At 58.1% G+C, this 23,336-nt stretch overlaps 2 protein-coding genes across 3 annotated transcripts in view; one reads left to right on the top strand and one right to left on the bottom strand.

The window, feature by feature from the left end:
- The window catches only part of ABHD12 (abhydrolase domain containing 12, lysophospholipase), a 90,333-nt gene extending 82,311 nt beyond the window's left edge, over positions 1-8,022 (top strand). For both annotated transcript variants that reach the window (XM_008275443.5, XM_089307395.1), the window contains exons 7-13: positions 148-277; positions 1,432-1,469; positions 1,796-1,875; positions 2,961-3,043; positions 5,451-5,529; positions 6,249-6,376; positions 7,472-8,022. In XM_008275443.5, coding sequence (XP_008273665.3) covers positions 148-277; positions 1,432-1,469; positions 1,796-1,875; positions 2,961-3,043; positions 5,451-5,529; positions 6,249-6,376; positions 7,472-7,511 — 578 coding nt within the window. In that variant the 3' untranslated portion in view covers positions 7,512-8,022. The remainder of the gene's footprint in view (positions 1-147; positions 278-1,431; positions 1,470-1,795; positions 1,876-2,960; positions 3,044-5,450; positions 5,530-6,248; positions 6,377-7,471) is intronic.
- A 1,687-nt stretch (positions 8,023-9,709) lies between these two features.
- The window catches only part of PYGB (glycogen phosphorylase B), a 44,235-nt gene continuing 30,608 nt past the window's right edge, over positions 9,710-23,336 (bottom strand). The window contains exons 11-20 of the mRNA XM_051834445.3: positions 20,977-21,140; positions 20,212-20,326; positions 19,516-19,617; positions 19,276-19,423; positions 18,014-18,072; positions 15,676-15,817; positions 14,032-14,239; positions 12,750-12,884; positions 11,775-11,841; positions 9,710-11,182 (exon numbers count right to left, since the gene is read on the bottom strand). Coding sequence (XP_051690405.1) covers positions 11,030-11,182; positions 11,775-11,841; positions 12,750-12,884; positions 14,032-14,239; positions 15,676-15,817; positions 18,014-18,072; positions 19,276-19,423; positions 19,516-19,617; positions 20,212-20,326; positions 20,977-21,140 — 1,293 coding nt within the window. The 3' untranslated portion in view covers positions 9,710-11,029. The remainder of the gene's footprint in view (positions 11,183-11,774; positions 11,842-12,749; positions 12,885-14,031; positions 14,240-15,675; positions 15,818-18,013; positions 18,073-19,275; positions 19,424-19,515; positions 19,618-20,211; positions 20,327-20,976; positions 21,141-23,336) is intronic.

Here is a 23,336-nt window from a genome sequence, read left to right as displayed (position 1 = left end):
GGAAGGCCGCTGCTTGCCCTCCGCCACTGCCCACTCTGCTGCTGGGCCCTGGTGGGAGCACAGATGCTTCAGGGGCAGGCCTCTGGGCCGTGACCCCCCCGATTCCCTAAACCACATCTGACTTCCTCCTCCTGCTGTTCCCGCCAGGCTGGGGGGACTCGGTGGGGACGCCGTCCGAGCGAGGCATGACCTACGACGCACTCCACGTTTTTGACTGGATCAAAGCAAGAAGCGGTGACAACCCTGTGTATATCTGGGGCCATTCCCTGGGCACCGGGTAAGAGTTCACAGCAGGAAGCGGCCTCTAGCAGCGGCAGGTCTCCATGGGCACTGTGCAGCCCAGGATGGGAAGAGAGTCTGGGACCTCCAGGTGCCCTGCCTGCCCCTGGGCCCATGACACGCTCAGTCCCAGCATGCCTTGTCCCTGTTCCCATGGTGGGGGTGCAGCGGCACAGGAGACCACCGAGGGCATGAGCTGCCTTAACTCCTCATGCCCAGAAGTGACCCACGACACGTGTGGGCCACAGATTTGGAGGTGAATGCTTCTGGGGGAGGCTATGCCCCCAGGAGGGGTCTACAGGGCACAAGTGGGGAGTGCGTGTGTCCTACAGTGGATTGGGCTTCACCTTCCCTGACCCTGGCATGTGTGTGCTGGCCACAGAGTCCACACATGCAAGCCAGGGGTGTTTGTAAGCAGCTCGGCCACTTAACCCACTTAACCCACGTTCAGTCCACAAGGGGCATAGGAGAACAGGGAGTGGTCGCTGAGTGTCCTCTGCCACAGAGAGCTCCTTACAGGAGCCGTTGTTGCCCAGGTCGCAGGTGCTGCGCCCCTCAGCAGCCACCCTTCTCTGCCACCTTTTCCTTTGGGCACAGTGGCCTGGTGCTTGCTAACCTCTTGCTCCTCCCAGGGATACAGTCCCACAGCTGCCCCATGTGGGAAGAGCAGGCAGTGTGCTCCAGGAGATCCTCTGTGGCTGTGTGCAGGGGACCCACCAAGTGTTGACAGCAGTGTCACCCTGGGACAGCAGGAGACCCCCAGGCCTGGCACATGCCAAAGGCCACCACCTTTAGGAAAGATACAGGCAGACCCCACCACCACCCCCAGCTGGTGGGGCAGCCCTAGCACACTGTCTTCCTGTCTGTCTACAGTGCCCACAACAACCAGAAATGGGGGTGGGGGGGAGGCAAGGAGCAACCTCCAGGAGGACCCTGGGGACTGGAGATGGGGACAAGAGCGTGGCTGTCAGTGTCACCGTGTCTAAGGGGAGCCAGGCTCAGCTCCTGGTCCCTGGGGGCATCTTACTCCCTCTTTCACCCCCTGCCTGAAACCCCACCCCACCAGGGGCCCCACATATCCCACAGCTTCTCAGCACTTCGGTTTAAAACATTTTTTCTCACGTTCAGCTGAACTGTATTTTTTCTTCCCAGAGTGGCGACAAATCTGGTGCGGCGCCTGTGTGAGCGAGGTAAGGGGGTTGTGCTGGGCCCTTGCACTTAGCGTCTATAGTACTCACGCAGCCAGCCCCTGCCGGAGACTCCTGTTGGGCAGGACACCCGGCGCTGACCCAAGCCTGCCCTCCCCACCCAGGCATCTGCAGAAGCACCCCAAGGCACCTCCTGTGCCTGGCTGGCGGCAGTGGGGGGCCCGCGGAGGTGGGTTCCTGGCCGGAGGAGCTGCACCCTGACCTCACTGTCCCGAGTGAAGCTCCTCCTGCAGAGCCTGCACCCGGGCTTCTGGGTCACTGGCTTCTTGCCCGTCTCACTGGTCCCTGTCATTTCTGTGTTTTTCTAGAGACGCCTCCAGATGCCCTCATTTTAGAATCTCCATTCACTAATATCCGCGAAGAAGCAAAGAGCCACCCATTTTCAGTGGCAAGTACAGATTTCATTAAACATCACTTTATCTTCACCATTAATATTTATGTATTACATAAAAATGTTCATATATATTATATATGAAATATGTATTTGCACTATTAATGCTTATAAAATGTTTATAAAATGGCTATAAGTAAGTACAGGATAAAAATAATGACAGCAGTTTTATTTTAAACAAATCCTAGTGCCAGACCCAGCCTGCCTGCAGAACTGCCTGAAAACCTTGCCACTTGGTAGCCAGGGGATGGGCGCCCCTCGGGTGGGTGTCCAGGAGGGGCTAGACTCATGAGAGGCCATGCCCACGTGGCATGGTGACCCGTGGGGCACAGTGGCCCAGTGGCGCTATGGCCAGCGTGATGTGGTTGCCACAGGGCTCACCAAGACAGCAACTGCTGTCCTGGCTCCCTCCTTGGAAGCCCATGGGTGCTCACAGCTCTCTGTATACTGGACAGTCCCTGGGAACCAGGCTCTGTGTATCCTGTGGAATCGGGCCTCCCAGTGGTAGCTTGAGGGGAAGCCCAGGTGAGCCCTGGTCGGGAATCAGATGGGGCATTCCCCGCCCCCAGCTCTCACCCTCATAGCCAGGACTGAAGCCTTGGAGCCATTCACGCCTTCCCACGGCCCTGTGTCCTGGGTACGCTGTGTCAGTGCACCCACCCTGGTCTCCTGTTGCTCTGTGGCAGAACAGAACAGCCTTTATTTTGTCGTCTTCTATCGGCATTGCTCTTCTCTGAAATTGTGTGAGAAAACTGACTATGCTCCCCCGACTTCTCAGGGGTGGTGGCCCTGTGGAGTCCTGGGCAGTCGGGTTTCTGAGCTAGATGCTAGCTGTGCTTTGGAGAGGCGGGAGCCCTGTCTGGCAGGCACCCGGCCCAGACCAGCCTGTGGGGCCTGGGCTGTGAGTCTCCCATGCCCAGCGGCAAAGCTGGGACAGAGCTGGGTGGCAGGTGCCCAGCACAGCTGTGCTGACAGTAATACTTTCTAACCCCCAGAGTTAACCTGTCTGAGCCCCCTGACCTGTGATTCTGGGTGGACGCTTTCTTTAATGCTTCTGAAAACTGTCTCCATCTTGTCTCCAGATATATCGCTACTTCCCTGGCTTTGACTGGTTCTTCCTTGATCCCATTACCAGCAGCGGAATTAAATTTGCAAATGACGAAAAGTGAGTACTCTGCCAGAGAACGCGGGCAGCCCCCAGGCTGGGCCACACAGGGTGGGATCCAGGGTCCCCACCACTGTTCTCTGACAGATTTCTAACGGGGAAAGTGGAGAAGGAGGAAGGAATTTGTAAAGAATTAAAGTTACATTAAGGCCCATGATTTTTGTGTATACAGTCATTATATCTGTGAAAACCAGAACTCCTACACAGCTAATGAAACAACCATCTTAAGTGTTTGCTTCAGCCATTTGATGAACATCACAAAGTTGTTCTAAAGTTTATTATTAAAAATATTTCTGGTAGGTAAACCAAAAGTTATAGTTAAGCACTGTCTCTAAGCCACTTTGAGGTTCTGTTGCCAGTCGTCATCTTTGTGATATTCTTTTATTTCATGAATTTAGGTTTTTTTCAAAAAAGAAAGGAAAAAAACACTTAATATTCATTTAACATTTAAAACCCAAAACTTTGGAAAGAATATGAAAACATGGAGTATTCTTCCCCTTCAAGTATGTGTTTGGGTTTTAAAAATAAAAATAGAGCCGGCGCCGCGGCTCACTAGGCTAATCCTCCGCCTTGCGGTGCCGGCACACCGGGTTCTAGTCCCGGTCGGGGCGCCGGATTCTGTCCAGGTTGCCCCTCTTCCAGGCCAGCTCTCTGCTGTGGCCAGGGAGTGCAGTGGAGGATGGCCCAGGTGCTTGGGCCCTGCACCCCATGGGAGACCAGGATAAGTACCTGACTCCTGCCATTGGATCAGCGCGGTGCGCCGGCTGCAGTGCACCGGCCGCAGCAGCCATTGGAGGGTGAACCAATGGCAAAGGAAGACCTTTCTCTCTGTCTCTCTCTCTCACTGTCCACTCTGCCTGTCAAAAAATAAAAAATAAATAAAAAATAAAAATAGAGCAAATTAAACTTTTTGCAAATGTTATAAGCAAAACAATTCACTTCTAAATGTTTTGGAACTTAAAGAATTATGAGTAAACTGAGTGTCTTCTTAAACAGAAGTGAGGGACCAGCATTGTGGCACAGCAGGTTAAGCCACGGCACGGATGCCAGCATCCCGCATCAGAGTGCCTGTTCAAGTCTCAGCTGCTCCACTTTTGATCCAGCTCACTGCTAACGTGCCTGGGAAAGTAGTGCAAGATGGCCCAAGTACCTGGGCCTCTGCAACCTGTATGGGAGACCAGGATGGAGCTCCTGGATCCTGGCTTCTGCCTGACCCAGACCTGGCAGGTGAACCAGTAGATAGAAGATCTCTTCTGTCTGCCATTCTGCCTTTCAAATAAATGAATCAGTCTTTTTTTTTTTTTTTTTTTTTTAAAGTGAGTTACTGTGGCTCAAGAAGCCATCCTTGGCCCTGACCCTCCCAGCTAAGCAAGATGGCGTATGGGTGACCTCAGGGCCCCATCCCCAGGGGATGCCAGCCCTCCCATTTCTGGAAGTCAGGGCTGGCTTCGTGGGCAGGAGACCCTCCCGAATTCAGGTGGGCAAGTTCCACTCTGAACATTTGCTGCTTTCTTCAGAAGCCTCGGGTCAAGTGGACGCACACATCAACACCCTGCCCCATGTAGGGAGAGTGTGTGGTGCGTGTGGCTGGCAGCCATGCAGCCTGCACAGGGGCTTGGGCATCCGTGGGCCATGAACTCCCCACAGGAGCTCACAGACCTATAGGGATAAGGATGGAGATGACTGTGGTGGCCACCCAGTGAGGGCCTGAGCAGGAAGTCCCACCATGTCCAGCCCTGTCCTGTGGTTTGTCCTGGTACTCAGTGATGTGCTGAAGGGGGTTGTGTGTATTGAGCCTGTGAAAAGTTTTAATGTAACTCATCAGAGCTGGAGCAATCTTCCAAGAGAAATTAGAGGGTACTGGTGTTTGTTACCAGCAGGTTCACAGTAACCTCATTTGCACTAATGTTGTTATTTTAGATTTATTTATTTATTTATTTTTTTTTTTTGAGAAGCAGAGAGACACAGAGAACTCCCTTCTGCTGGTTCACTCCCACATGTCCACAGGGGCCAGAACCGGAGCCACAGGTCCTCCACCTATGTGGGTGGCAGGAACCCCAGTTACTTTAGCTATCACCACTGCCTCCTAGGGTCTGCATTAGCAGGAAGCTGGCTGGGAGTTGCATGCCAAGAAGCACCTTAACCACTAGGCCACACGTCCACTCCCTGTTTATAAACTTACAAAGAACATGTCTACTGGCAAGAATAATCATTTCTCGTTTTCAGAAAACACACAGGGGCCAAAGTTTGGTGAATGAATTGATCTCTAGGTTGACTGGTGCTTGGAATAGATATGGAGAGAAACAGCAAAGAAACTAGCTTTTAGTTCTTTAGTGAGACTGTACGCAGACCCTGACTGAGGGCAGCCTGCCCTGCCCGGGTCTCAGCGGAGCCCCCCTCCCCACAGTGTGAAGCACATCTCCTGTCCCCTGCTCATCCTGCACGCCGAGGACGACCCAGTCGTGCCCTTCCAGCTCGGCAGAAAGGTGGGTCCCACACACACACAGGCGGGTCTGGCAGCAGGGCTGGGTGCAGGCCTGACCCCTGGGTGGGGCTGTGTGGATGGACACAGAGACTGCCAGTCTGTTTTCTTGCCTCCGGGATCGCACTGCCAGCAGAGTACCATGTTGTCCGTGGGGCCTCAGCACCCCATGGTGCTGAATCAGCCTTGACACTGCTGCTGGACGCAGGATTAGATTAGCTGTGTGGTGAAGGGTGAGGAGAGAGTGCCATCTGGGTGCTGGCCATGGCGAGGGACTGGGTGAGCCTGGGCGGGGGGTGCCAGGCCTCGCTGGCGGCTTCTGCTTCTGCACATGCCGTTAGGCTGCGCAAGGCACAGAGGACGAAGCCATGCTTCCTAACGCACATCACTCCGACCCACATAGCCCTGGTCACCCCAGAGGCGGAAGCAGGGGACTAAGCTGGGACAAGTCCTGAGCCTGTAGACTGGCCCCGACCCGGGACACACAGCTCAGCCTGTACACCTGCCATACCTCATGCCCAGCCACTCCTGTGAGGAAGGGGCAGCCAGGGAGGCACGAGGGCCATGAGAGGAGTGAGGAGCCAGGACTGGGGCCAGCTCCTGCCCGTACAACCCCTGGACAGGCTGTAGCGGCAGCAGTGCACGGGAGAGTTTGGGCTGCCGTTTGGTGTTCTTTGTGCCACATCACCATATCAGCTCTGACCCACGTCTCCCTCCCTCCAGCTCTACAACATTGCAGCACCATCGCGAAGCTTCCGAGACTTCAAAGTTCAGTTTATCCCCTTTCATTCAGACCTTGGCTACAGGCACAAGTACATCTACAAGAGCCCTGAGCTTCCACGGATACTGAGGTGAGACAGTCTCTCGGCGTGCAGCAGGTGGCATGGTGGGGCACAGTGACAGATCCAGGAGGCTGCTACTTCCACCACGGAGGAGCCTGGGAGAAATCTCTCCCCCTCTCACCCCCAGACTGTTCCATGATCAGACAGAGCAGGTGACCTGTCTGTAGTACTGGCCCACACCAGCAGAGTGTGCACTAACACCACTAGCTCATTCAGCCACACAGGTGCAAGAGTGGTTGTACATTCCCACCGCTGCTGGCTCAGGCCTAACTGCCCTCCTGATGAGCTCAGGTTGCTACCCCTGCACACAGGAGACCTTGGCCTTGGGCCAGCCACCCCACCCTCCCTACCCCCACCCCTCAACAAGCCTGTTTGTGCCCCACTGCTTTGTGAAAGAGGGCTGTGCTCCTGGCTGCCTTGCACTGGCCAGAATCTTGGGCAGGACATGAGTTGGAAACCAGATGGCCCTGGACAACCATCTGGGCCTGGATGCAGAGCCCCAAGGAAGCCCCAGTGAAGCCTTGGCAGGGGGACGACAGATGGGGGCTTGGCCCCACCAGGCTCCACCCCCAGGTTCACCACCTGGCTGTGTGGCCTTGAGCGAGACACAGAACCTCCCTGTGCAGGACAAGGGAGTGTGCACCTTTCTGGGGCAGCTGGGCAGTACGGGGACCCTGAACACTGGGCCACTTGGAGGCCACTGCTGTTCTCAACAGAGATGGTCGCTTTTGCTGGCCTGAAAAGTAGGTCAAGATTGCCAGTCTCTTCCCGTGGGACTGAGACAGGTCACTTGACTGGACTCCCAATGAGCTGCACATACTCCTGTGAATTTCTCCCTTGGAGGCAGAGCCACAGCCCCTCAGGAGGGCTGCTATTTCTGGCCACAGGGACACTGGTGGAAAGGAAACACATTTGCTTTGTGGCTGTAATGTGGCCCCATGGGAAAAGTGAAGCCCAGAGCACAGGCCCAACGTGTAGAAAGAGTGGCAGCTCCAACCCTGCCTCTACTCCTGCACAAGGTGGACTCCCCGAGGGCGTGGGGGGGTGGCAGCCCTCGGGCCTGAGTGCAGTGATGGACTTCACGGTTGTCCCCTTCTGGCCTAGGGAATTCCTGGGGAAGTGGGACCCAGACCGCCAGCACTGAGGCTGGCCATGTGAAGGAAGCATGAGGACCTCTGCCCTGCCCCTTGCCCGGCCATCAGCAGCCCAACACCCTGGCACCTGGAGGCACCTAGGAGCCCAGCTCCCGCCTGGAGAGAGGACTGGACACCAGCCCGTGCAGGTGGCCGGGAGCGTGGAACGTGTGTGGGAAACTCAGCTGGCCGGCACGCAGCCCTGGCTCCCTGTTGCTGCACCCAGCCTGCTGTTGGGCAAACCAGAGCAAAGCAGGCAGTGTCACATGGTGCAGCCAGGACCGGGTTGGGGGCTTGGGACCACCATGAGGTCTCCGGCACCTGCAGAATGGACTCAAGGTCCCGGAGGCCCCTCCTGCCCTCCTACCTGCTTGCCTTCCTTGGGGGTCCCCATTCCCCTGGGCAGCCCGCTCACCCACAGCGGGGAAGCCGCGACCCGCACTTCTCCCATTCCACCCAACTGTCCGCCTAACCTGGCCTTAGACTGAGCATTTATTTAAGAATAAAATCGTGGTGGTGGTCTGTCCCCTAGTGATGCTTCCTGCCCTGCTGATCGCAGCAGCAAAGGGGGTCTCTGCAGAGAGGGCTGGCTGGGGGCGGGGGGCTTCTCCGGAAATGGGCTGGGACCCGTGTCACTTCCCTGGCTGTGGGCAGGCAGATGGGTGTGGGCGTCCTCAGGTGCAGCTCATGCCCGACCAGGGGGGCTGGACACCTCCCACCCACTCAGCAGGCGCTGCGCTGCACGTGCAGGGCAGCCACTCTGTTCCCGGCCTTGGTCTTCCCACTGTCCGTCCCCTGGTTCCTGCTGCAGCTGCAGACTGCAGGGTCCAGCGGCCAGCAGGCGTCCTCGCCTCCAAGGCACCTCAGAGCCAGCCCGTAAGAGTCTCAGATGCAGAAAACAAGTGTCTCATCCTTGCCGCAGCCAGTGTGCCGCCTGGCCATGGCTGGAAGACATTCTTCCCCCGCAGCGCCATGTAACTGGCATCATGCCAGAGGCTTTATGGGTCACAGAACAGCCCTCCTCTGGGAGAGACAAGCGCACCCAGGACTCTGCTCAGCTGCCCTCTGTCTCGTCCTTTTGTCTGTCCTGCTCTGCTGGAGACTGACACGTGTCTGGCTAAGCATCTTCACCTGCAGCCAGTGTCAGAGGGCCTGGCTTCGGCCCCAGTTCTGCTTCCAAATCCAGCTGCCTGCTGACACGCACCCTGGAGGCAGCAGCTGGCGGCTCCCTGCCACCCGCTTGTGACCGAGTTCCAGGCTCCTGACTCTGGCCGGGCCCAGTCCCAGCTCTTGGAGACATCTGGGGGCATGAATCAGGGGATGGATGGAAGCTGTGCTCTCACCACTCAGGTAAAAGCAACGACACAAGCTTTAGTGTTCGCACCGGCATCTCACAGGCAGCCAGAGCTGGAAGCACCCTCAGCTGACAGCTGCTCCACGGCCCACCCCTGGTGGCTGATTAGCTTACTACTCCGTCCAAGCAGAAAACACCTGCACTATAGATCAGTCTGGTCAGGACGAGTCCCCGAACACAGGAAGTGACAGAGGTATGGGGACCTGCTCTGAGGATAAGGGCTGTGCTGTCCACTCTGCAGCTGCACATTGTCCTGGGAGCCAGAGGACAGGGGTCCACAGACCCTGGGGAGTATGCCCCCCCTCCCAGGGCTCCATCTTGGTGCCCCCAGCAAAGTGGTCCTGGTGGGTGTGGGAAGCCCCTGCTCCAGGGTCCTGCAGTTCTCGGGTGCTCTGGGTGACGCTGAGCTCTGGCTGGGCCCGCAGTTTCATGTACAACATGGAGGTTCTGCCTCCCAGGGCCAGGAGCGGGGACAGAAGCAGCGGGTGCATCAAGGAACTAGGAAAACGTATGGCAGAAAGGCGAATGCGTTTTTATTCCCAAGTGGCAGATGGGGGTGACAACTTTCTGAACAGCTGGAGTCTGGGCGCACGTGGGCTCTGTCCCCGCAGAACCGTCTGTCCTCCACCCCAGGCACACATGGCTGTAAGGCCCACAAGAACTTCCCGTTCCCAATCCTAGAACGAGGCACTGTTAACAGCCCAGGCCGCAGTTACAGGGGGAGGAACTTGGGCCCATTCCCAGGGCCTGTCCCTGCGTGGGAACAGCCAGGGCCTTGGGCCTCAGGCCTGAACTCTCCACTTCCTGTAGGAGCCTCATTCCACTGTGCAGTGAGACGCAGACACATCAACCCACCACGGGCACAGAAGTTTAATCTGTTTCTCACAGGGGAATAACAGCAAGGGGGTCGGGTGGCAGTCACACACAGTCAGCATCAGGAGTGTGGCCCCAAACATGGAGCCACTGGCAGGGGGACGTGATCACAAGCCCAGGACACACCCTCTGAAAGAACCCAGGGGCCCTGGTGATGTGCATACGGGAGCAAATCCTTCCTGGAAGGCCCCACAGGCCTGAGCGTGAGGGAAGAGCCTCCCCACGCAGGTCCAGCATGCAAGGTGGCGGAAGCCTCTGCGGGATGCTCCGCCCGATTTCTCCAGCCCTGTGCAGACCGAAGCCTGTCGCTGGCCCTCTCCCTTGGGCCACGTGGGTCTTTGCTGCAGCTGATGTCAGCTTTGGGGAAGGCACAGCTGAGGGGCTCGCCCCACCTCACCAGGCCCACTGTCCACGAGTAGAAACTGGCCCTTCCCCCAGCCCGGGCTCGTGCACTGGTGGGAAGGGAAGAATGGAGACTGGCCCTCCTCCATACGACAGGAAATGCAACCCTGACACAGGCGGGCAGTGGGAGGTGTAGGAGGCCACCGCAGGGACTACAGCTGACCCTCCTCCAGCTGGGCATGAAACTGACCAAGTAGTTTTCAGTTGCTAAAGCAAAAAAGGCTTTGACTAACTTCATTTCCTTTTGAAAAGGAAAAAACAAGCTAATCTTGCATCACTCAGCCTTGTCCTAACCACAGCCACTAAGATGCTGGGCACTGGTAACCTGCCCCTCAGAGCCCCCCACAAGCAAGTCTCATGTCCTAGATACCCACTTGCACCAAGGAGAGCTACGAAGGTCAGGCCTACTTCCTCATCACACGCGCTGCGCGCAGAGGACAGGGAGTTGTGATGATGCCTGGAGGACAACATCCCAGCAAGGGCCGGGATGGAGCTGGGATGGGGAGGAGGGGCCCACCCGGCCCAGGCTTCACCATGGCCACCGGCTCAGTACTAAAGGTGTAAGCTCATAGCAACATGCATGCAAGTTTTGGGGGGTCCCAGCGGGCAGCTCCCCCTCCTGCCACCCTCTGTGGGGCCGTGGACTGAAGCTGTGGGGGCTGCCTGTGCGCCTGCCTGTGCTGTGAACTCTGCTTTCCTTGGCAGGAAACTGGGAGACCGTCCCTAGCTCCTTCTGTCCTTGCCCTGCTCCTCAAACCCAGCCCCTCGGGCCCCAGGGCCCCTCCCAGAAACACAGCACTGAGAAAAACAGGGACCACCAGCTGTTGGCCAAGTGCCTGCAAACCCAACGTCAGGTGCAAACTCAGCAAAACAGGCCCGTTGGTCCAACCACGAGGGCGCCTAGTCTCGGGGGATGTTGGGTGGCGGGATCTGCAGGTCGGAGGGCTCCACGCCCCAGATGTCCCGCGCGTACTCGGTGATGGTGCGGTCACTGGAGAACTTGCCTGAGCAGGCGATGTTCTTAATGACCTTCTTGGTCCACTCCTTGGGGTTCTGTGGGGGAGAGGATGTGGGGTGAGTCTGATGCTGCAGGGCTGAGGGCTCCGAGCCCCAGCCGGCAGGTGGGGGAGGAAGTTCCATTGTGTGCTCACTGATGCTACCAAACGACTGGGCCGAAGGGACAAGCGGCCTTGAAAGGCAAACTCCGACAGGAACACCCCAAGGTGGACACTGGCTACAGGCAGCTCCAGTGCCCGCAGGGCTTTGGCCAGGCACAGCTGCCCCCAGACTACAGCTGGCACCAGCAGAGTCTCCCCAAAGGGTCAGAAAATTTTCGAGGCCAGCCAGGACTGAGAGAAGAGATGGACTCTTCAGAGACTCCCGCAGGGTCACTCAGTTCCCGGGGCCCCTGGTTCCTGTCCTTGGCCACCACAAGCTGTATCCCCCAGAGAGGAAGTAGTGGGGCTGACCAGTGAGAGATCATACCCTTCCTCCCAACACACACACACACACACACACACACACACACACACACCCTCAGCCAAGAACCTGCAAACACAGCTTGGGAGACGAACAGTCTGATCCAGTGAGTGTACGCCGCCTGCCCAGCTGCTTTCCACCCACCCAGCAGGCCCATGAGCCTTACCTGGTACAGCTGATCCACCTGGGCCTGGCACTGCATATACGCCTCATAGTCTGCAAATACCTTGAACCTGAGGATGGGCGCAGGGGGCTGGGTCAGGGCGGCAGGGTGGCAGTGCTTACATTGTGGGGACACAGTTTTAGAGAAAGGCTTCACTCAACCCAACATGTCTCTAAGGAACCTGTATTCCCGGGGCAACCAGCTCGCCTGCAGCGCCCAGGGCCTGACAGACCTGACACCTGTTCTCAGGTCTGAGACCTCGGGACAGGGCTGCCCTGCCGTCACAGTTTTAGAAGTCCGTCCTTTGTCGCAGAGCTCAGCAGGTCCGGTGTCAGCCCAGACAGCTGCCTGTGGCCCAGCCTGGCCTGACGGAAGCCAGTGTGGGTGATGGGCCACTGGAGGTGGGAGGGACAATGTCGGCATTCGCCAGACCCGGCTTTTACCAACAGGAGAGGCAGTAGGCACCGAGACTGTTCACCTGACTACACCCAGACGATAACCGGTCTTATCTGCTGTACTGAGACACTGCAGTGCAAGTTTACAGTGTCACAGTCACGTTTCCCGCAGGCCACATCTCCACGGCCCTGCTTGCTGTCCCCTCAAGGTTTCCTGGTCATCCTGTCCAGCTCCCTGCTCTGCCTCCACTGGCCTCCTGGGGACACCACTGCTTGCCCAGTACAACCATCCCCACAGCCAGATGTCTGCCCCCTCCCTGCTGCCCCAGGAGCCCCAAAGGTACAGCCAGGGACCACTGCCAACACCTGGCCCTGGTTTTGGCTGTGGTTGTCCCGGCCAGCATCTGAGGCTGTGTCCAGTGCAGCAGTGTGGGCTCACGCGGAAGAGGAGGTCCCGTGATGGCACAGCTGTCACTGTCAACAAGGAGCCCCAGCCCACAAGGAGAACCCACCTGTGTATCCCAGGGGTGGGGCCCAGGCAGCCACCTGGGGAGGCTAAAACAGGAGGGTGGGGCCAACGCACCTGTCGTGGTACATCAGCATGTCAACTACATCCTTGAAGCAGTCTGGCTCCTTGGGGGAAAAGAAGCCACCACGGATCTGGTCCACGGCCTGCCTCAGCTCGGGCAGGCGCTCGTAGTACTCCTTGGCGACGTACCTGCAGAGACAGGCCGCTCAGTACCAGGCGCCCCCAGCCAGGCAGCCTCAGGACAGGCCTTGGCGGCACCAGAGCCCCCGGTGCCCCGTGAAGGGGCAGCTGGCCACGCCCAGCTGCAAGGCCTCGAGGGGGTGCTGGCTTGAGTGGTGATGTGCTTCACTCTGGAAGGACACGCAGGTTGGGCAGCTGCAGGGTTACAAAGGGCCAGGGTTGGCAGGAACACACTGCACTGCTGCCTCCTGGCAGGGTGTGGCGGCCCCGAGGGCTAAGGCTGAGCCACACACACCGGCTGCACCTTGAAGGTGGAGGAGGAAGCAAGTGTGAACCAGCCAGGACGGAACCAGGATCTGGAGGAAGAGGGAGGGGCGTGAGCAGAGGCGGCGGGTGACAAGGACACAGTTTGGACTTTGTAGGTGACATCCGGGGGTTTACTGTCCCAGGTCTTGCAGATTCCCTAAGGCTTTGAGTCAATTAAGCAAGGCTGTCTCGTCTCGTTAATTCTCCCTCGGAACTGCGCCAGCACGATCACTCCTTGTGAACTTCAAGGTTGGGAAAGACAAGGAGAGACAGAAAACTGTCACAGCACAGAGGAGACCAGGGGGAGCTGAGGACCAAACACCACCAGGTGCCCCATGGCCGTGGACTGAGAGCTGCAAGGCCCACTACCACCTGGTGAATTCTGGTGAACCCCGACGATGTGCCACCCTAGTGAGATGGACGTGGCAGGGGGGGCTGGGACGAGAAGGAGCCCCCTCTCATTGTCTATGCAACTTTTCTCCAAACATAAAACTATTCCACAATAAAAAGATATTTCTCAAATCGGGCCAGGGAACCCCGACAGTGGGCAAGCAAACAACCGCCAACCAGTGCTCCCGGCAATGGAGGGGCCTGGTCTGGGCCAGGCGCCTGGTCTGTGGCCCACAGCCTGCCTGGGCGCTGGGCAGTGGCTTCCCCAGCAGTGGCCCACCAGGGCAAGGGCCTGCACCACAGGAGCAACCCTCGGTCTGGGCCGTGAAGACACATGGGAGGAGCAGCGCTCCCTCCCAAGCAGCCTCCCTGGGACCCAGCTGCTGGGCACCCAGCAAGGGACAGGTCACCCCAGTGAGCACACTGAGTCCCCAGGGGGATGGGAGGGAGGGGCTCCTACCCCTTCCGGTCCAGGGCCTCCACGTCCTCCACCCGCAGGCCAAAGATGAAGAGGTTCTCAGCCCCGGCCTCCTCGGCCATCTCCACGTTGGCTCCGTCCATGGTGCCGATGGTGAGCGCCCCATTGAGCATGAACTTCATGTTGCCCGTGCCGGATGCCTCGGTGCCCGCGGTGGAGATCTGCTGAGACAGGTCTGCAGCCGGGATCACTGCAGGGCGGGGCGGCAGGTCAGGCCGGGCTGCTTTTCCCCGTGGCGGGGTTTCCAGGACAGGAACCACCATCCTGGGGCCAGCAGGTTAACTGCAGGCCAAAGCGACCAGGCCCACTCCAGGGCCAGGGGCATCAAGAGACCAGGCCACCACCACCTCTGGCTCCTGCCACGGCCATCCGGCTCTATCAGGCTCCCGTTCTTCATCAGAGCAGACTGAAGCACAGCATACAACACAGAGACTCCTGAGGAAATCTGCCCCCGTTGTCCTGCAGGTGGCAAAGGAGATCTGTTCTGGAACCTTCCAGGGGCCAGGCTAAGCTACTTTGAGTAGGGCCCTGCTCCTGCTTGCTGGTGATGTGGTTCCCTCCCATGGCCATGCCGCTGGCATCCTGCCCAATCATCTCAGGAGGATACCTGGGTCGTTCCAAGAGGAACCCGGACTCACAAACCAGGAGACGGGAAAAGCCGAAAGGGCCCCTTGTGTACACACCACAGAGAGCCCGCGCGGCCAGCCAGGCCCCACGGCCCTGCAGCCCCTCCCAAGCGGGGGCTGCCTGAGCTGATGACGCAGCACCTGTCCCTCAGGACGGGCCACCTGTGCCGGAACACACTGTAGCTCGACAACCCGCTCTCAGCACCCTCAGCTCCCAGGCGAGCCCAGAGCCCAGGCTCTGCTCAAGGAAGAGGGGAGGGAGGGGCCTCCAGAGCTGGAGGAAGCTCAGGTGCTGTGGGCTGAGGCCTCGGGGAGCTCCCGGGCCCCAGCAACACAGCCCAGCTGGTGACAGCATTGCTGCGGCCAGGCCAAGGAGCTGCAGAGAACGTGACCGGCCCCAATCCCCATGCTGGGGCTCCCAGACTGGTGCCCCGAGGCCACTTCTAACCAGGAGCAGAGTCGGGAAGCCCCAGATAAAGGTGGGGAAGCGGTTTTGGGAGCAGGAAGGGCAGTCCGACTCTCCATTTGGAAAAATGCCCAGGGAAGGACCAGCCAGCAACACCCACATTCCCAGCCAGCCCGTCCCCAACCAGTCCTGAGAACCTCCCGGGAGGAGCACCATGCCCCAGGTGCCGGCCAACAGAGGCAGGTGCTGGCGTCTGGGAAATAGACAACACAGCCCGAAAGCAGAGGGGTGCAGCAAGCATGTGTAAGGGCGGGAAAGGCCCCCTTCCCAGGAGCATGTACTGCCTGGAGGAGGGGGCCAGCAGGGGCAGGCACGGCTGAGAGGCGGGAGAGAGGGAAGTGTGGGGACAGGGAGCCCAAGGCAGGCTCCAGCAGAGACATGGGGTGCTGGGGACTGCCCAGCGAGTCCACCCGTGTGTGAGGTGTCTGCAGGTGCCTCATGCCTACCCTGGCTGGCAACCAGGGCACAGTGAAGCTGGCTGGCCAGCAGCAGTGCCTACGCCCAGCCCCACCCCAGGCAGGTGGCCAGAGCTACCTTTCTCAGCCAAGGACACCCGGTAGTTCTCCAGGAAGATGACCTTGAGCTTGTCACCCACGATCGGGTCGTGATTGACAACATCACCGATGGACGTGACCAGCTTGATGATCATCTTGGCCATGTGGTACCCAGGGGCGGCCTGGAAGGAGAGTGGGGGTTCAGGGTTTTCAGTAGGAGCAGGCTTCACTGGGGTTGGGGGCTTCCACGGAGGGCCTGGCAGCCATAGTCTGCACCAGCTGCCCCCGCGGCCCCGGCTCCCCCCCTCACAGATCCCGGTAACCAGCAGGGCTGCCCGGCCAGCAGGCGTTGGGAGGAGGAGGAGGAGGGCCTCAGCCTCTCCTGTTTGCTCCCCACGACCATCGCCTCACTCATGGACTCTACCGGCCTCGACTCCTTCTTGATTTCCTCATTCTAGTCAGTTTTTTACAGAAATGACAAGATTAAAAAAAAACAAACCCAGGACACAGAGCTATGGAACATGCCAGAGGGATGCACTCAGAAAAAGCCAACCTGGGGAAGCCAGAAAACCCAATTTCTATAATAAAGTGCAAAGAAGAAAAGCAGGAGACAGGAAGGGAAGACACACCCTTATGAGAATTAAGAGACCTATCGACCAATCTCGATGGGAGGGCCCACTGGAGCCATCTTTCAAACAAACTCAAAAATATTTGTAACTTCAGGGGCCCCTTGGGCAGTGGTTAAGACGCCACTTGGGATGCCTGTGTCCCATGTTCAGAGTGCCTGGGTTCGAGTCCCAACTCCACTTCTGATTCCAGCTTCCTGCTAATGTGAACTCTGGGAGGCAACACACATAATGGCTCAAGTACTTGGGGTCCCTGCCACGCATGCGCCTAGGTCAGCCACTGCAGGCATTTATGGCGTGAACCAGCAGGTGGAAGGTCTCTCTGTCTGGCTCTCTCTGCTTCCCTGTCTTACAAATAAAATGAAAATAGATAAATAAAAACTAAAAGAACATGTGAAAAGCCTTGTAACCTGGACGGGACAGCAGGACACCCGGCCCGAGAGGGTATCTGGTGACAGATGTGGTGCCGGGCGGTGCTGCTGATGACAAGAGTACGCTTTCCCAAAAGGGGTGATGAGGATGGGACAGGGAGTGCTGTGACATCTGGGCGTCACCCCGGAGTGCTTCCACAGCCTCTGGGGATGGGGTGACAGGCTTTCCCCACTTCTCAACTAGGTGTGAAATTTTCCTAAGGAAGTTTCAGATGTTTTCTTTATAAAACACAGGTCTGATCATAGTTTTACTTTTTTTTTTTTTTTTTTTTTTTTTTTTTGACAGGCAGAGTTTAGACAGAGAGGGAGAGACAGAAAGAAAGGTCTTCCTTTTTCCATTGGTTCACCCCCCAAGTGGCCGCTATGGCCAGCGCACTGCGGCCGGCACGCTGCACCGATCCAAAACCAGGAGCCAGGTGCTTCCGCCTGGTCTCCCATGTGGGTGCAGGGCCTAAGGGCTTGGGCCATCCTCCACTGCCTTCCGGGGCCACAGCAGAGAGCTGGACTGGAAGAGGAGCAACCAGGACAGAATCCGGCGCCCCAACTGGGACTAGAACCAGGGTGCCGGTGCCGCAGAGGATTAGCCTAGTGAGCCGCGGTGCCAGCCCACAGTTTTACCTTTTAAAAAGGAATTTATTGGCCATCACCGCGCTCACTAGGCTAATCCTCCGCCTGCGGCGCCGGCACACCGGGTTCCAGTCCTGGTCGGGGCGCCGGATTCTGTCCCGGTTGCCCCTCTTCCAGGCCAGCTCTCTGCTGTGGCCCGGGAGTGCAGTGGAGGATGGCCCAGGTCCTTGGGCCCTGCACCCCAGGGGGGACCAGGAGAAGCACCTGGCTCCTGCCATCGGATCAGTGCTGTGCGCTGGCCGCGGCGGCCATTGGAGGGTGAACCAACGGCAAAGGAAGACCTTTTTCTCTGTCTCTCTCTCTCCCTGTCCACTCTGTCTGTCAAAAAACAAACAAACAAACAACAACAACAATAACAACAAAAAAAAGGGAGGCTCAGCGGCACGGAAAAAAGGAACCAAGGTGGGTGCAAGGGGGCTCCCAGGGGCTGAGGGAGCAGCTGCAGCCACCCTGTGTGCTCCTGGCCCCATGCGCACCACGAAATCCTGCAGGTGACCCCACTCCCATAAGCTGCACAGGCAGGTTCCTGTCTAGCCTCGTCCTGTTCCATGACGTCATCAGAGTCCCACCCCCGCCCTGACCCCTGCAGGTCAGGCCATGGCCAGCACTCCATGCACATGCTCTGAGTGCTGGCTGCCCATCACATGCAGGCATCATGCATGTCAAAAAAACAGTGAAAAGGAGGTAACCTCACCTTGCCCCCGATCATAACAGTCCTGGGCACACAGGTCCTGGCTGGGTCTTTCTTTATTCCTGCAGGACAGACAGGAGAGACTTGAGTGAAACCTGCAGCCAGCACCTCGCCCAGTGCTGCGGGGACCCAGTGTCATCACACAGTAACCAAGGCTGGGCAGGTGGGCGTGGCTGTGTGAGTGCTGGGGTCCACGCGATGCAGGTGGCCGGTGCACAGCCACAGCCCCCCACCTTGCACGGAGCCTGTCCCTCACAGAGGGACAGGGGATGGCCTGCTCCTCCATGCCCAGCTGGGGAGGACGCCTGACGGAGCAGAGGCATGCTGCCTTGGGCTCAGAGGAGGCGTGGCACCTGCGATTCCAGAAACTCCCAGCACAGGGGGCTGCTTGGGTCTGGATGCTAGGATTGACAGACACTCGAGGGTTTAACCCATGTGCTGGGTGCTGCCTGTGGTTTCCTGTGCTGGGACCGCACTCCTCAGTGTAGTGAAATCAAAGGGTAGGGCTCAGCAGAACACAAGGTCACAGGGGTGCCGGTGCCTGTCCCCTCTGCAAGCAGCCAGTCCCTTTATTTTGCCACCACGTTCTGACACGGCCAGGCCCACAGCACCGTACTCCAGCCAACAGAATTGTGAGCCAAATATACATCTTTCCTTATAAAGTACCCAGTCTCTGGGTCATAGCAACAAAAAGCAGACTAAGACTGTGACTTATACACAGTTGTGAAGGCAGTGAGACCGAGCAAAGTGGCCTCAATACTGTGGCTGTAGCAATATCCACCCTCGAGGGACACAGGGTGACAAGCCAAACTCGGGAAACGTGGCTCCCACAGTCCCTGCCTGTGATGTACACACGTGCGTGCACACATACATGGGAAGATGAGGCAGACAGCACACGCCTACTGCCTGCCTTAACTCTTGCAGTAGTGTCTAAAGCCAGCAAACCACACAGGAGTGGCAGGCACAACACGAAGGCAGACACTCCACGATGACTACAGTGATGGAGGAGGGCCACCAACAGGGGCCCGGCCTCGGCCACGCACGGCGCTCGGCCACGCAGGAACACCCCCAGGGAAAGGCAGACTGTCTCACGTGCAGATGCCCAGGAACAACCGTGTGGCTGGGGAGTCCCAGGCCTGCCACGCGCCTCCCTCAGCCACCACAGGGCGGCTCCACACCCAGCCTGCTGCACACAGGTCCACAAGTACCAGGTCCCTCCACCTGCACCAAGCTGGCGCCCCGGGCCCGCACGCAGGCACACTCACGGTTGTACAGGGTGATGATGTGCAGGCAGTTGAGCAGCTGCCGCTTGTACTCGTGGATCCTCTTCACGTGCACATCGAACATGGAGGAGGGGTTGATCTTCACCTTGTACTGCTTCTCCAGCAAGGCGGAGAACTTCAGCTTGTTTTCCTGGGGACCAAGGAGGGTAAGGACCCCGTGAGCTCTGGGCGCCCACTGATGTTCCAGCTGCTGGAAGGAGGGCGGGGGCCCCGTGGGCCTACCTGCTTGACCTTGGCCACGTCCCTGATGAAGGCCTCGTCACTGACCAGGGGCAGCAGCTTCTTCAGCTGGCTCAGGTCCGTCAGGAAGGCCTCCCCAATTCTCTGCGGGAGGAGGGAACGCGCGGCAGCTCAGCTCATCAGCGGCCTCGGCTTCCTCCAGGATGTCCCCCTGCTGTCTCACACCCACGCTGGCCTCTCGGGATCTGCTGGTCCCTTCAGGCTCTCAGGACGCTCCCTTCTCAGGACATCACAGCACAGAGCCGTGGTCTCCAGCGGGGCCCTGTCCCACCCCCACAGTGAGACACTGCCTGCCAACTCTGCAGTGGCAGAGCCAAGTCCTGCCAACTGAGCTATCGGCCCCAAGGCACGCCCCACCATCAGTCCCTGGGTCCAGGGCTCCTGACTAGGACACCCATCATGCACCACACCCACAGCCTGGGCCAGCCAGCCCCAGCCCCTCCACCTGAAGGGGGCGCCATCTCCCCCTCCCACACTCATTTCAAAACCAACATGGGCGCAAGGACCCTCCCACTTCTGCTGCCAGCCTGCCAAACCCCCAGCCTCTCCGGTGACTCCTGCTACCCCGCTCCATCCAGGGACCACTGCAGGTGGACACTTCAGGGAATGAAGTTCCCGCCAGCTCGGCCACCAGTGAGACCTGCATGTCCACGGCGTCCTGGTGGGCTCGGAGCTCACCTCCACGATGACATCTGCCAGCCCCGGGTTGCACAGCAGCAGCCACCGCCGGGGCGTGATCCCGTTCGTCTTGTTCTGGAACTTCTCCGGCTCCAGCTCATAAAAATCCTTAAAGCTGCAAACACAGAAGGTGGGGAGTGGTGAGGTGCTGCCGTGAGCCAGGGAGAGAGACAGCGTAGGGTCACCCCAGGAAGCCCAGCGAGGCCCAGAGGCAGCATTTCTCCTGCCTTCTCAGCAGAGCGCAGAGCTGTGGGAACAGCGAGGCTGAGGGGCCAGCTCCTTGGGGCCCCTGGCATCCGGCTGCTGGGGTGTGGCATGAGCTGTGACCCTCAGGAGTCTGCCGTGGCATTAGAGCAGACCCAGCCACGGAACACAGGAGCCCCTCCCTCAGAGCTCTCTCCCCAGTGAGGGAGGAAGAGTAGAAGGAATTCCTGGATGGCAGCTAGCCCTGACCTCCAGCTGCCCAGGCCCCCACACCCAGCCCCAGGATGGTGTCTGGGGTACCTGCTCCGTGGCACAGAGCATGGAGCCTCAGTCTGAACCCACCAAGAAGGCAGGGAGACAGGAGGAGCGATTGGCGATGGACAGACAGCCAACTCGCTGGCAATGCACGTCCAGTGACTTGGTGGCTGCCGGGGCAGCTTCGCCGTCCCCACGAGGACAGTGGGTTGGCGGTGTGGGGTGTGTGTGCGGCAGGCAGCCCTGGAGGCGGGCCTGGGTCTCAGAAGGGGGCAGCACGCATCCCGGGGCCGCCCTCCCACTCACACTGTCTGCTTCACGATCTCCGAGTGGATCCTTGCCACGCCGTTGACGGCGTGGGACCCAATCACGCACAGGTGGGCCATGTTGATGCGCTTGCAGTCCCCTTCCTCGATCACAGACATCCTCCTCAGCCGGTCCACGTCCCCGGGAAACAGGGCAGCCACGTGCTGGGGCCGAGACACACAGCCGTAGGCAGGGGGGCGGGAGGTCCCGCGGTGACCAGCAGTGACCCCATGACCAGGAGACAGCCCCCCCATGCCTGTGGGAGGTTCTGCTGCCAGTGGCTCTGCACCCATACCTGCACCCAGCACCCTCATCCCAGCATGCACCTCAGGGGCCTGATTCTAGAAGCTTCACCACCACAGGGCTAAGTCTGGCCTAGGGACCACTGGGCTGCTCTGCGCAAGATGGGACACCAGCAGGATGGGGTATGCCAGCAGAGCTGGGAGCTGCCACTCAATCTACAAGGAGGAGGCTGGGGCCTGCCCTGGTAACCTGGGCAGCACTCAAGCCCGTGGGGATGGCTGCTTTTCCAACAAAAGGATAAAAGCAACTACAGTCATCCCACGATATCCAAGCCAACTGGCCCCAGACCCCTGCACATAGCAAAATCTAAGAGAGTTCAATCTCTCATATAAAATGGTATAGTAATTATACACAATCCAGACATATGCTCATGTATACTTTAGATCACTTATCACTAACATAATATAAATGCTATATACTGTATTAGGGAATAACGACAAAAAAGTCTGCAAATGTTTGATACATATGCAATTTTTAAAATACTTTGTGGTTGACTGAATCCAAAAATGCAAAGTTCTATGGGTAAGGAGAGCTGTAAATGAATACCCCTGGACTCCATGGGTTATTCATTGAGTTGACTAAGCCATTACTCCAGACTGCATGGATACAGGAGCTGACTAACTGAACACCCTGACTAATGGACACAGGAACTGACTGACCCATCACCCATGACTCCATACACAGGAGCTGAATCAGCATTCCTATCTCCATGGATACAGAAGCTGACTGACACCTTGACTACATGGACACAGGAGCTGACTGACACCCTGACTCCATGGACACAGGAGCTACTGACACCCTGACTCCATGGACACAGGAGCTGAGTGACACCTTGACTACACAGACACAGGAGCTACTGACACCCTGACTCCATGGACACAGGAGCTGACTGACACCTGACTTCATGGACACAGGAGCTGAGTGACACCTTGACTACACAGACACAGGAACTGACTGACACCCTGACTCCATGGACACAGAAGCTGACTGACACCTGACTCCATGGACACAGGAGCTACTGACACCCTGACTACATAGACACAGGAACTGACTGATACTCTGACTCCATGGACACAGGAACTGACTGACACCTGACTTCATAGACACAGGAGCTGACTGACACCTGACACCATGGACACAGGAGCTGAGCGAACACCCTGACTGACTCCATGGACACAGAAGCTGAGTAAACACCCCAACTCCCTGGACACAGGAGCTGAGTGACCCATCACCCCTGACTCCATGGGCACAGGAGCTGAGTGACACCTGACTCCATGAACACAGGAGCTACTGACACCCTGACTCCATGGACACAGGAGCTGAGTGACACCTTGACTACATAGACACAGGAGCTGAGTGATACTGTGACTCCATGGACACAGGAGCTGACTGGCACCTGACTCCATGCACACAGGAGCTGAGTAAACACCCCAACTCCCTGGACACAGGAGCTGAGTGACCCATCATCCCTCCTGACTCCATGGACACAGGAGCTGACTGAACACCCTGACTCCATGGACACAGGAGCTGAGTGACACCTGACTCCATGGACACAGAAGCTGACTGACACCTTGGCTACACAGACACAGGAGCTGACTGATACTCTGGCTCCATGGACACAGGAGCTGAGTGACACCTGACTCCATGGACACAGGAGCTGATAGAACACCTGACTCCATGGACACAGGAGCTACTGATACCCTGACTCCCTGGACACAGGAGATGTCTGAACATCCTGACTCCCTGAGCACAGGAGCTGAGTGACACCTGACGCCATGGATACAGGAGCTGACTGACACCCTGGCTCCATGGACTGAGCCATCGCCTCTGACTCTACAAACACAAGAGCTGACTGAATCCTACTCCTGACTGCATGGATACAGGAGTTGACTGAACTATTACCTCTGGACTCCAAGTCCCTACTCGTGGGTCTTTGCCTTCTGTGGGGAGCACAGAGAGAACATACAGTGCTTGTCTCAATCACCCTTTACTGTGCTAATCCCACAGGCCAAAGGGCATGGGTATCCCAAGAGACCCTCCCATCTAAGGCCTGCTCA

Source organism: Oryctolagus cuniculus, chromosome 11 (assembly GCF_051225735.1).
Source record: "Oryctolagus cuniculus isolate XC-2025 breed Fujian yellow rabbit chromosome 11, ASM5122573v1, whole genome shotgun sequence".
Lineage (NCBI taxonomy): Eukaryota > Metazoa > Chordata > Mammalia > Lagomorpha > Leporidae > Oryctolagus > Oryctolagus cuniculus.
Note: the sequence above shows the minus strand (reverse complement) of the source record. Positions and strands in the feature narration are given on the sequence as shown.